We start from the raw sequence: 12,381 nt of genomic DNA on the forward strand, positions 1-12,381 counted from the left end.
CAGGGAGAAAACAGGGTAAGGAAAGAAAAGAGTTCTTATCCCATGAATTCTCATCTGTATCATTGCAACTGCCCCAAAGTTTTACCAATGGGTATAAGAGGTAGGTAGAGAAGTGAGGCAACACCAAGATAACTGAAAGAGCAAGTGAAACACAGAAAAAAAGGAACAGAATTGCTAATGTTGTACCATGACACAATAGCAAAATACATTAGGAACAAATGGTCTAGAGGAAAAACATGAAAATGTGGACAAAGCAATTGAAAACAAGAACTGTCATTTAAAAATCTTAATCCTCATTTGGAAAGATAGTCTTAATTCACAAGAATAGTTGTGTTCAGACTCAAAGACAACTGCCAAACAGTACCTGTTCATGACAGTAATCAAACTATTTACCTGGTTAAACCTCCTAGTAAAGGCAACAATATTTGGAGCGAGGATATGTTTTTCTTTCTTATTCCATCCACAGCTGGCTAGTTCCTAGGAAACACATTTTAAAATTGCCTTAAAAACCAGAAATGAGTCCTCCTTAACACCAGTTCTAAATCATTCTTCTTTTCTTAAAACCACAAATTCAGTTTCAATCAAAATATTGTTCAACTTTCCAAATGTGTACTACTAACTTTGGAGGCCTTTACATGAAAAGGCAGAGTCAGGCAAAGAGAATTCTACCTCTGAAAAGCACTTCGCACATGATGATAAACGGAACATACACTAGAGATCTGCATGTGCCTGTGTGAGCATCAGGAAAAGCACTTCCAAACATATTTTGAATCCCAATCTCCAGCACTTAAACCTTTTGCACATAAAAATGCCAATTTATATCCGACAAGACACAGATTCTACACATGATCAGTCCATGTCTAGTCTTACGAGACTAGAAATCATATGTTTATGTAGAAAAAGAATCTGAGACACTCTACGAGGGACAGCAAAATCTACTTTCATCAGAGAAGTCAAACAGGTCAGTAACTTAAGGATATTAAGCAGTTGCCAGAGGGCTAGTAAGCAACAATGGAAAATCCTGTGCATGGCAAAATCATCTGACGAGGTTTCAAATCTGGACTGGATAGGAAGGCTGATAAATGATCCCACATACCCCTCTTGAATTTTTTTTATACTGCTGAAATACATTGTGTTCTAGAAGCACACTTCATCCCTTTTTTTTGTATGGAAGAATGCTGGCAGTTTCCTCAATGCACGCAGTCACAAGAAACTTTCCCATCAAGTGTGCAAGAAAACCCTGAAATTTGTGGAGATTGCAAACTTCAGGACTTGGAAAAAACTCTAAATAAAGTTACACAGAAATCGAGAATGTATGGGCAGTTATTTCTGCTGGAGAACAAAGAATTGTTAACCAGACATCCTCTTACTGAACTTTGCACAGTAACATGCAGATGTGTTTTTTAGTAATAGCTGTCAAAAAGCAGGATAAAACCCCAGAAAGTGCCAGGTTTAAAGGATGTTTGTGTGTTTGAGATAAGACTTGGCAACTAGAACTCTAAAATCTTAAGTATTTCCATCTATACATAGGCCCATGTTAAAAGAACAAAACCGTAAGTTTCAACCAGAAAATGTTAACCTTCTTAGTCTAATAACTTATCTAATAACAAAATGGAGGTTGATGACAAATACACAAACTATTTCTTGCTTTAAAACCTAGTCCTACAGTTAGCAGAATTTCAGGATAGAAGCAATTGTTTATTTTTGGCAAACAAATAATATTGGTAATTCCAATAAAGTGTAAGTCAGAAAGCACAAATAAAAAACTAACAGTTTATGGCAACTGCTACTTATTCACAAACCTGAATTCTAGAAGGAGCTGAAAATAAGTTAGTTTTTTTCTGATAACTCCTCACTAAGTTACATCTATCTGCCAGAGTAGCATTTCAGGAAATTTCATTTCCAAAACTCAAAACGAAGCAATGACAAAGGAAAAGAAGAACAGCAAATTGGTATTTTGTTTTGCTATAAAATTATATGGCAAAGATGTTTCATAGCAACTAAAGCAAATGCAAAATTCACTTTAGATATCAGTATCTATAGTTTTATATTTTATTTTTTTGTTCATTCATCTCCTCAGAGTATGACACTGGCTCTACTTTTGGCAGAGGTAGTTAGAACAAAAAAACCCATCTGTTTTATTTTAACTGATATTTTTCTTAACAAAATTTCTTCACAAAAAAGTGTCTATGTATCAGTTTGTAAATATTGGTAGTTTTGTGTTAGCAGATTTTTCTATGGGTATTGATGGTTTCTTATCACATTGTTCATTTGCCATTTTTTTCCCTGCAGGAAAGAAGTCTCCCCAGCTGCCTGGAGAACACATGTAATTTCAGAAGCATGCAAGTGTTTTCAGCAACCAAACTGTCTTGGTGTTTTTTCAGGGGGAAGGACAAAAGAAAAAAAAAATTAATTTATCTGACAGGAAGGACAGACATCAGACAGACAAATTTTTATTTTCTTTCCTATACTTTCTCAAAATAGAGGGCTGGTAATCTCTCTGAACGATGGTAAATATAGGACAACTTGTTTTCTTGGTGATCAAATTAGATGGATTGAGCTTCTACTAAGAACCTTTCAGACTTGACTGCCCCTACTGATGTTGTCAGAAATTCAGTTCCACTGACAGAAGGGAGGGGTGGAGTTGTCCTTTATATATTCATGATATTCCACCTAAGGAAGACAAAAAGCCATAATGGATCTAAGGATATGTTCTTATACTGAAGCACCTGAAGGAGGAATCGTGTGATTCTTGTACCTTCTGCAGTAAATATATTTATTTAATCAAAATACTGAGATGACGTTTTTATGCCAATTTATCATATTCTGATAACTACCTTTATTAATTTCTGAAGTTCTTATTTCTAATTTTCAAATGCCTATGTTAACTTTCATGGTTTTTCCTCAACAGGCCTCAAGTTGCTTTCTTAAAACATTAAAAACTTAAAGGACGCTAACACATTAACTTTTAAGGGCTTGGGCTGATTTACTCCCTCAGAATTGAATCTTAAACGTGACTGTACAAATTAAAAAGCTTACCAAGTGGCTGATGCAGCCTAAAATACAGGTTATGGCCAGAGGCATGAGTCAAACTCTGAAATCAGATGTGCATTGAAAAACAGCACCAGAAGGGAGAGAAAAGAATTTTTACGTTTGATATATTTATCCTGAAGAAACACTCAACACAAAGCAGGACAGGAAGACTTCCAGAAGACAGTCATCTCCTTTGGCAACAAGCAACAAATCAAAGTAACTCAGGCTGGGTGTTACAGATTCACAGTGCTAACAGGCAATAAGCCTAGAAGAATATTAGTGCAGTGCAAGACGGTGAGCATTTTTGAATAAAAAAGCATTATTTAAATGGTTACATTTCCTCAGGCAGTGATTTCCAAAGATGTAAGCAGACGGTTTAAGAAAACCTACCTCAGGCTGTATAGCTTTAAATACTGGCATATCCATCAATGTTATCTGACTCTGAAATAAAGACAGAATTTTAAATCATGTAATATGAAGAGCTAACAATGACATATTTCCATCTGCCCTTCAATAACTACGAACCATCTGCATGTTCCTCACAGACCAGAACTGACCAGCCTGAGTTTGGCCCCCTTGCTTCAGGCTGATACACAAGCACAAACACCCCATCCTGAGAGGCACCATGTTACACTCTGGTTGTCCCCCGCTGAAGAATTTCAGTACCTGTGCCAGTCTAAGGGGACAAACCTGTGCTTGAGAGTCTTCCTCTTATGTAATAAAGAGTCTGGACAGTAACGGCAGGAAGAATTATTTCACACAGAGAACAGCATACATTTGACATTCCCTGGGCTGAAAGGCAATAAATTATTATGTGTTAATTAGTTATGACTGGAATAGGCTTTAAGGGAATCATACAGAGATTTTCAGTCCCAAAGACACACAGTTAAATTTCTGGTTTCTCTGCAGGTTGGTAGGGTCTTTGTTTTGCTCATGGCTACAGTTGGCAAATGGGACTGGAGAGAAAAAAGCAGCTTACAGAAGTTTGGAATTGAGAGTTAAAAAATATGTTACAATGATATAAGGGGGTGTGGCTACATACAGGTATGTTTTTAAAGTGTAGCACTAAATCAAGACCCTCATCAACAAGCTTCCATCTCAAACCAACAGCAGCTGGAATAGAAAACTGATGAGCCTGAAGTTACGAGCAACCTTACCCTGACTCGATCATTTTATAGATATATTTCCAGGTTAACCACAAATGTAGGACTACACTCTATGTTCTGGGCTGTCTTTGGACTTAATATTCATATTGTGATGAAATCAGACATATCTATTTTCATATGATTTTACAGTCCTGTCTAATTGTGGCTCTGTTAATTTCTGAAGGCAGTCCATGGCCATGAATCATCTGAACTTGGACGAACAGGAATGATTTTTAACTGAGTTGATGCAGATTTGCCATCCAAGTATTTTTATAAGTTTACCTAACAACAGCTCTCATCTGTGTAGTGTGTATTAGTGTTCAAAAAGACCCACACAAATCTGTTCCAAAGCGACAAACTTATGGGAATAAGGTAGGCCTATCTCCAAGACTTTTTTTTGGCAAACAGGTATTATACGAACTTTTGCCAAATAACAAAACATCATTTTGATGCTTAGAATGTTAATGAAAACATTCAACTATGTACAGTAGCTTTTATCCTCACTCCTTCCTGCTCTCCAGCAAGTTAACATGCAAATTAAAAACAAGGGGCAAGGGACAAGAATTGCGCTGAATGTTTGCCAAAACGGCAGTTCTATTTTCGGTTTAGCATTGAAAAACTGGTATTAAGGAATGCCAATTGTTTCCTCTCTACAAGCTTCTTCCTTGCTTTTAAGAAACTGATTTTTCTGAGAAACTAATGTTTCAGCAGAAAAGATGAGTATCTGTGGTTTCAGTTAAAAAAAAACTGAACCAGACTGTGTTTAGTGGGCGTGGTGGTATGAGGTCAAAGGTTGGACTTGATGATCTTGCAGGTCTTTTCCAACCTTTAGGATTCTATGATTCTATATGTAACATCTTTAAACCTATGCTAGGATTTTTAAAACACTAGTAAAAATTCAAATGGCTTCACACAGGAAAACAAATATGCTGTGTCAGGTCAGTACCAAGTAATTAAATGCCAAGACATGTCTATTTTGTTGAAGTTGATATAATCAGAAATTTGCTTTCAAGAACACTCGAAGTTCATTTAAAAATATTTTTTTTTAAGCAGAAAGGTTTTATAGAATTTTTTTTTTGTACCCTGAATGTTATACAAGCTTAAATGCAAAAATAACATTTCTACTTACAGCAAACTCCTCAGGAGTTACTTTCAACACATCAAATACAACTGCATCGTAGCTTTTATTGGCATAATCTGAACTTCGCCCTTCCAGAGAATCTGAGCTGCTACTACCCTACAAAGAAAAAATAGTAGGCTTATCTGCAGAATGATGAATTGCATCTCAAATTCAGAAAATAAATATGTGTAAAAATACTAAGTAATGACAACAAAATGTATGAAATTCAAAAAGTTTCAGACACCGAATCATAAAATTTAGTTTAGCACTGTTCACTAATGTTTCTGACTTTCTTCTGCAGACTTTAGTGACATACAATTTTAGCTCTACAAAATTTCCAGCTTTAGTAAACCACTTTTAAAATCACAAACTAAATAAAAGAGTTTAATATTTAAATTAAATACGCAACATAAAAAGTGGGTAGATCCAAGTCAAGCTGCTCTATCCATAACATTATAAACAAGGGAAAAATTGACACATCCTGAAATTTAACTGGGAAACTACTGATTAGGAAGCCTGACATTTCTGCTGGTCAAACCCAAGAAGAGAATAAAGGGGCATTAGTAGAAAGGCAGATAGGTATGCTTTATCATGAAAGTGGGAAGTCAGCATTCAGAAAGAGAAGCACTGCCTCAGTATCGACAGACATGTGGGTAAAGGATCAAGATTAATACAGTCTTGTTAGACTTCCAAAGATTTTTCATGTGGTTCGTCACTCCAAAGCCATTCAGCCCTAGCATAGACTGTCCTTGCAATGATAAAAAATTATTTACAAGACAGTTGTTACAAGAACTAGAAATATGTTAATCAGCAGAGAATTATGCATAGATAAGTGATGTTTATTATATATTCAACAACCTGGAAAACAGTGTAGAATTGTTGCAGACTATGGATTTTCATTTTATTTATTTAAATGTGGAAAAAAAACCCCAAAACTGGCAATGAAAAACTGAAAAGGGCCTTCGCAAGATTTGACTAAGTCTGGAAAAGGAAAGGAAAAAATATAAAATGCATTATGAATATGCTCCTTTAGAAATCCATGGTGCACCCAACTCTGGAATACATATGCAGTATAAGTCTCCATCTTAAAGCTGGAAAAAAGTACCACCAATCCCACATTTAAAATGTGTGCTTTACTGGGCAAGCTTTACTGTAGCTGATTTATAATATTTCATCATAATATTAGATGAAAGTAGAAAAACCAGAAACGCTCAGTGGGGCAGTAATTCCCAAGCAGTGCTCCCTTGCCTCTCATGGAGCTGTGCACTGCAGCTCAACACAGAATGAGGCAGTTTCTGGAAGCAGCACAAAAAAGCTGCACGGTCTGCAAAGGATACAAAAGGTTAACGTGAACAAAATCTTAGAGCACTTTTTTACTAGCAGACTAGCAAACTGAAAAAAAAAAAAGAAGAAAAAATGCAATTGGATATTTCTGGTTCAATTTTGATGGTACATTACGTTGCTCTTAATTGAAAAATAATAAACGGCTGCTCTAAGTTACAGAGTGACAGGTCAAAAATGCTATTTAAAACTAATCAAAATGAGTAATCATCATCAACAATGACAAAAAAAAGTGTCTGTGAACACTAAGAACCACGGAGTGTTCTAAAATTACTCTGCTGTCATGCCAGCCCTTTTTCTTACAAACGGTGTGGCATTTGACTAGCAGTGGAAAGGGCTTCTGCGAAAGCTGAAAAAAGCCAAAATTTCCAATTTGATATAGGAGCTAATAAAATCCAAGGAACTGTACCTCTGGAGTGGCAGAGGTGACCATCACATTGGCCATGAAGTCATTCCTTTTATACATGCTCTCCCCAAGACACAGGAAGTTTCAGCTCAGCCAGCACTGGTTGAAAACAGAAAACAGAAATTCCTGCAAAGCAAATGTATTTGGGGAAATAAATAAAATTTATAAAAACACCACAACACACACACGCACAAAAAAACCCCATCCATAAAGGAGATTTCATTTTTCTTTCTCAGAGCAAAGAACTTATGAAACAAGATTATCTCAGGAGACAGATTCTCTTTTCTTTTCCAGGTACCAAATTGTAAACGAGTACAAGCAAATATCGCTAAAGTCACGCCAAGTCCCTATCCCTACTTCCACTCATCTCAAGAATTATGGGGAAAACAGAATATTATTTATCATTGCCATTGAATTAGGTTATATATGAAGTCCCTGCCAGGCAGTATGCATCCAGAAACTGTAGGCTACCAAGAACTGCTTACACAACTACCAAGTCAGATCAAGCTCTGGTTCTGTTTACACTGAGCAAACAAACAGCAGGGTGGTTTCATCGTTCCCTACAGCACACATAGATGAGTTCCATGGCCACCACTGCCACTGACTCCTGCACATGGACTCTGTCAGCAAAATCTGTAGTTGCTCAAATATGCAACTAGGGATACTCTGCCGCATGTCCCTCTGCATCCTTGCTCCTCCCCACAACACTGATTACACCAACAGGAAAATGCTGGAAACGCAAACAGCTGAGAATAAAAAGAACCTCTTATTTACCCTCTTTAGAAGGATGAGGTCTTCACTTCTCAACCCTACAAAGACAAAAAACAATTCTCCCCACTGTCTCATGTGAAACAAGGCAGTAATTGTGCTTCAGAGAATGCCAAAATCTCCTGTTAGACAAGGCAAGAAGCAACTTCCTTTATCTTCTGTCCTGATAAAATTAACTCATATTTTGAGCGCTAACAGACTGCAAAGTATTTCTAGGTCTGGAGTTGCTCCTGCTAATAGTCCTTAGAGATACTGAATTGGAAAGCAATTTTGCAGATGTAATTTCTTTAATATGTGGCATTTGCATCAGGGCCACAAAAATATACTTATGTCCTCCTTCCCTGCCTTTTTGACTAGGCTTTCCAGTGTATGGGGGCTCCAAAATGGGGAAGAAAAATCCCATATGTGAACTTGCATACTGCCTAAATTCAGTTTTACTCCAAATTTTAATGTTCATTATATCCAAATGAGACAGAAGTGCTCTAATATCTGAAACCAAAAGCACCAATGTACTTTTGCTTTTCAACGTTCAGTACATACAATAAAGCTTGCAAGGCTAGAAACTTTCATTCTAGAAAGCATCGAAATAGATTTTTCCCCCTAAATGTCTCAAATATAACACAAGCTTTAAAAATGCACTGCTTTTTCCTATGTGTAGAGGTTTCTCCAAGATCTACATCTATGAAAAAAATACTTCTATACACACCCATTTGCTTTGCTGCCTTGAGGAAAGTCAGAGAGAGCAATTATCCTTTTATGTCAAATCCACCTAGTCATTTGAAGTATTTCTACACCTGCTATCACAGAAAGGATCACTCTGCACACAGAGTAACACAGGAGCTAATACTAAGCCTACTGTAACAAGAGGCTGTCAGACAACATAAAGATATTAAAAACAGTGCTCCCCCACACTTGCAATATTTCCCTCCAACAAGATTTAAAAATTTTCTGAAATTCTGAAAATTATCAAAGGTCCAATATGTTGGCAATAAAAAGTAAAAAGTTAGTGAAATGATATATAACTTCTTTTCACAGCTTTTAATTCTTACAATTTCTTTTAACTTGCTCAGGTTAATAATTAAAACTATGCATTACAAAAACAGTGCTAAAAATCAAAACAAAGAAAACACCCTCTCTGCACAGAGGGTTCACACGCACATTGCAGATCTCATTCACAGTCTGCCAGAAAAAAAGTGGATAAATCAGGATGCAAACATACATACCACCAGAGGTTGTCTGTTCTTTGCCAACTTAGCAAACCCATTTAGATATGTAGCACACTCTGAAGCAAAACTGAAGACAGTGCAAGAACAAGTAAACTGGAAAAAAAACAAAAACACCATCAAAATCAAGCACAGAAGTAATCCCTATAGCCATTATTTTACCAGCATTTGTCAAATTTTGTTATCTATGCCACTGAAGTGACACTCTCTGAAAGCAAAAATGCAAATTTCACATTGCTGTTAGTAATATGCATGTAATGCAATTCAAGTGCCCATAAGTTCATTCTCAGTACTAGTTACCCAAGCCACCAGAAAGTCACTGAGACTCTTAAGCACAGATACCACCTCTGGCCAAGGAAGTCTCTATGGCCTAATTTCTGAATGCTAGCAGAGCAATCTGGGGAAGTTATTGACTGTTCACACTCCTCTCAGCAAATACAAGAACCATGTCAGCAACCACTGATGATCGTTGTTCTTACTGATATTCTTATTGGAGGAAACAATACTGAGCTAGACAGCCTTCTGATCAGCCCTAGTTCAGCCCTTCTGGACTCCACAAGTTAACTGGTTTAGCTGATTTCAAACCCCGTTTACTTACTATTTTCATTAGTTGGTTATGGTTTTCCTAACAGCACTGAGTCATGAACTGAGAGCTGCAGCATCCTTTTAGGAAAAAATACTTCAGTATTCTACCAAAATATAACTGTTCTTTCTTAAGCTTAAATTAGTTGGACAACTGGTTCAGTGAACATAATTAAAGAGCACTGGGTCCCTGCCTGGGCATGGATAAATTTGGTTAGAATCAACGGAAGTTACCAGTTGGGTTTGCTTTTATTTTTTTTTTTAAATAAATTTAGAGCAGAATAGAGTTCCAGTTGGAAGGGATGTACAATGATCATCTAGTCTTACTGCCTAACTGCTTCAGGGATGACCAAAAGCATGTTATTAAGGGCATCGCTAAAGGATCTTAAACACTGACAGGCATGGAGCACCAACCACCTCTCCGGGAAGCCCATTCCAGGGTGTGACCACTCTCTCAAGCAGAGAAATGCTTACTGATATTCAGTCTGAACCCTACCTGGTGCAGCTTTGAACCATTCCCTTATGGCCTGTCCCTGGATCCCAGGCAGAAGAGATCAGCACCTCCCTCTCCACATCCCCTCTCAGGAAGCTGAGGAGAGCAATGAGGTTGCTACTCAAGCTCCTTTTCTCCAAACTAGACAATCATAAAGCCCTCTGCTGCTCCTCAGAGGATATGTCTTCCAGTATTTGGTATCAGGAAGATTAGCTGTCATCCATCAAGATGAGGGAATGAAGAATACCAAAAGCGTCTGCCTTCCACAAGACCAACAATGTAGTACTGCACTTCATTGGCAATGCCTAGCCTAAGGACACATTTACAACAGACCACATAGAGCTCATTTTCAGTTCTGAATTGTTTTTCATCATTGCATTCATTTTCCTCTTTCTTCACTCCTAAACTATTCCTCCAGATGTTCACCATTACAACCTTTCTTTCCTTGTTGAACGACAAAGTCATACTCAGATGCTGTAGGGGTAGAGTACAAATGGCAATATGCTAGCACAGCTAACGTACTAAAAGAGGAAAAGGACTCTATTATGAAAACAGAATCAAACAATAACAGGGTTATATTTCTGCCTCTGTGCTTGCAATCAGCTGCTGATGTGAAACTTGTATCACCAGCTACATCATGTCCAGCTTCTGCCCAGAGGCTCTTAGGGGCAGGCTGGGGAAAGTCCAATCTTTTTGTTTTATTGGTAATAAAGACCAAAAGGCAATTAGCATCACAGTATCTAAAACCACACACTGCTTGTTCTCCATACCTAGATATTACATACCATTTCCCCCTTCACACTGTTTCTTTTGTTTAGTATCATCATTTTAATATTAAAACCAGAAAAAGAGTAAATTCAAAAGGATTTCAAAATCTTCTGTCTGCCACCAGAGCCCTTTCACCACATATGCTTCATGCACAAACACAGATCTGGGACTGGACAGTGGAGCTGTGTAAACCCTCATAATGCTTTATAGAAAAAAAGCTCTTTTAATTTCTAAAAGTCCTTTTGAAGTAATTCAACATTAGACCTTGATGGACATCTTGTACAACATGAAAAATGCCTGAATTTAGATAATAATTTTCTACTAACAGGTTATTAAGAAAAAAGCAATCAGGCTACAGAAGAGTAGTCATATAAATGTGATGTCTTTTTAAAGATCCTTCTAGGAAAACACTCTTGTGTATTTTCAGTATCCACTTCACCTGAAAGTCCCTAATATAGTTCATTATGCTTTAGGCAACAGTACCACCTATAGATAAAATACACCATGGACAATTTAGCATGCACATTTTTTCATACACATCCTTTTCTGAGAAACTTGTTACTATAGTTAATGATGAATAATGAAAATTTAAGGGAAATAAAATTCATAATTTAGTACATAAATCCCTATATTGGAGATAATGGAACATGAACACAAAGAGGAGGAAAGCACTTCCGCATGTCAAAGGAAACAAAGTGAAAAATATTTCTATGTTAACAGTAACTACAAAAGCAATACATGTCCTCAAGAAAAAACAAATAATATATAATAAACCTCCACCAAGTGAAGAACCCAATAACCATCTTGATCCATATCAAGACAAGAGCTGCAGCACTCTCTCCAGCCAAGTCCTCCCTCAACAGTCACCACCCTTCATATGTTGGCAAACTTGCATAGGTTAGAAGGCCAAGGGAAGTTATACCTTAAGGTAATCTTCATGAAACAGTTACAGGAAAAGAAAATTATCTTAAGTTCTCTTTCAGAAGAGAACTGACAGACAGTAATCTCTGCGATCTGGTATCAAATGTAAGTGAAAATATAGAAATACCTGTAACTTCAAATACAGTTGCATACTTACAGTGGAATAAGGCAGCTGTGCACTCAACCCATTTTGGTGCACACCTCCATTAGTCCTTTGCTGGGTCTAGCTCTGGCTATTCAGCAGGTTTATCTCTTGTTTAAAAGCATGACATTGCTGTAAATAACAGGAAACAGGATTACAGTGACATTTGCTTTACAACTCAGTTCTTCTCAAACTGGGCACTGTTCACCTAATACGTGCACTCTGGTATTTTTGTTTTTACCTCTCCTCAACTCTCACGGCTAGTCCCCCATTCTAGTTTCACTGATATGTGACAAACTCCCAAACAAAAGAAAAGAATACATCACAGAGGGAAGAGTAACATATTATGAATTTCATAACTAAATATACTCCAAATATGTGTCTGTAATTCCCTCACTCTGTCAATTGCTACATTCATATATAAGGTCTCTAAGGCAAA

The 12,381-nt window shown here is 37.0% G+C and overlaps 1 protein-coding gene across 2 annotated transcripts in view; it reads right to left on the reverse strand.

Annotated features, from left to right (window-relative positions):
- Window positions 1-12,071, reverse strand: part of RALGPS1 (Ral GEF with PH domain and SH3 binding motif 1) — a 75,364-nt gene extending 63,293 nt beyond the window's left edge. The window contains exons 1-6 of one of the 2 annotated variants that reach the window (XM_008931698.2): window positions 11,958-12,071; window positions 9,037-9,132; window positions 7,049-7,171; window positions 5,308-5,415; window positions 3,424-3,474; window positions 394-477 (exon numbers count right to left, since the gene is read on the reverse strand). In XM_008931698.2, coding sequence (XP_008929946.1) covers window positions 394-477; window positions 3,424-3,474; window positions 5,308-5,415; window positions 7,049-7,105 — 300 coding nt within the window. In that variant the 5' untranslated portion in view covers window positions 7,106-7,171; window positions 9,037-9,132; window positions 11,958-12,071. Of the gene's footprint in view, window positions 1-393; window positions 478-3,423; window positions 3,475-3,723; window positions 3,826-5,307; window positions 5,418-7,048; window positions 7,172-9,036; window positions 9,133-11,957 lie in introns of those variants that run through there. The other variant, XM_018074245.1, reaches the window with a different exon arrangement.
- Window positions 12,072-12,381: the final 310 nt, after the last annotated feature.

The sequence above is a fragment of the Manacus vitellinus genome, unplaced genomic scaffold (genome assembly GCF_001715985.3).
Source record: "Manacus vitellinus isolate BGI_N305 unplaced genomic scaffold, ASM171598v3 scaffold_27_pilon, whole genome shotgun sequence".
NCBI lineage: Eukaryota > Metazoa > Chordata > Aves > Passeriformes > Pipridae > Manacus > Manacus vitellinus.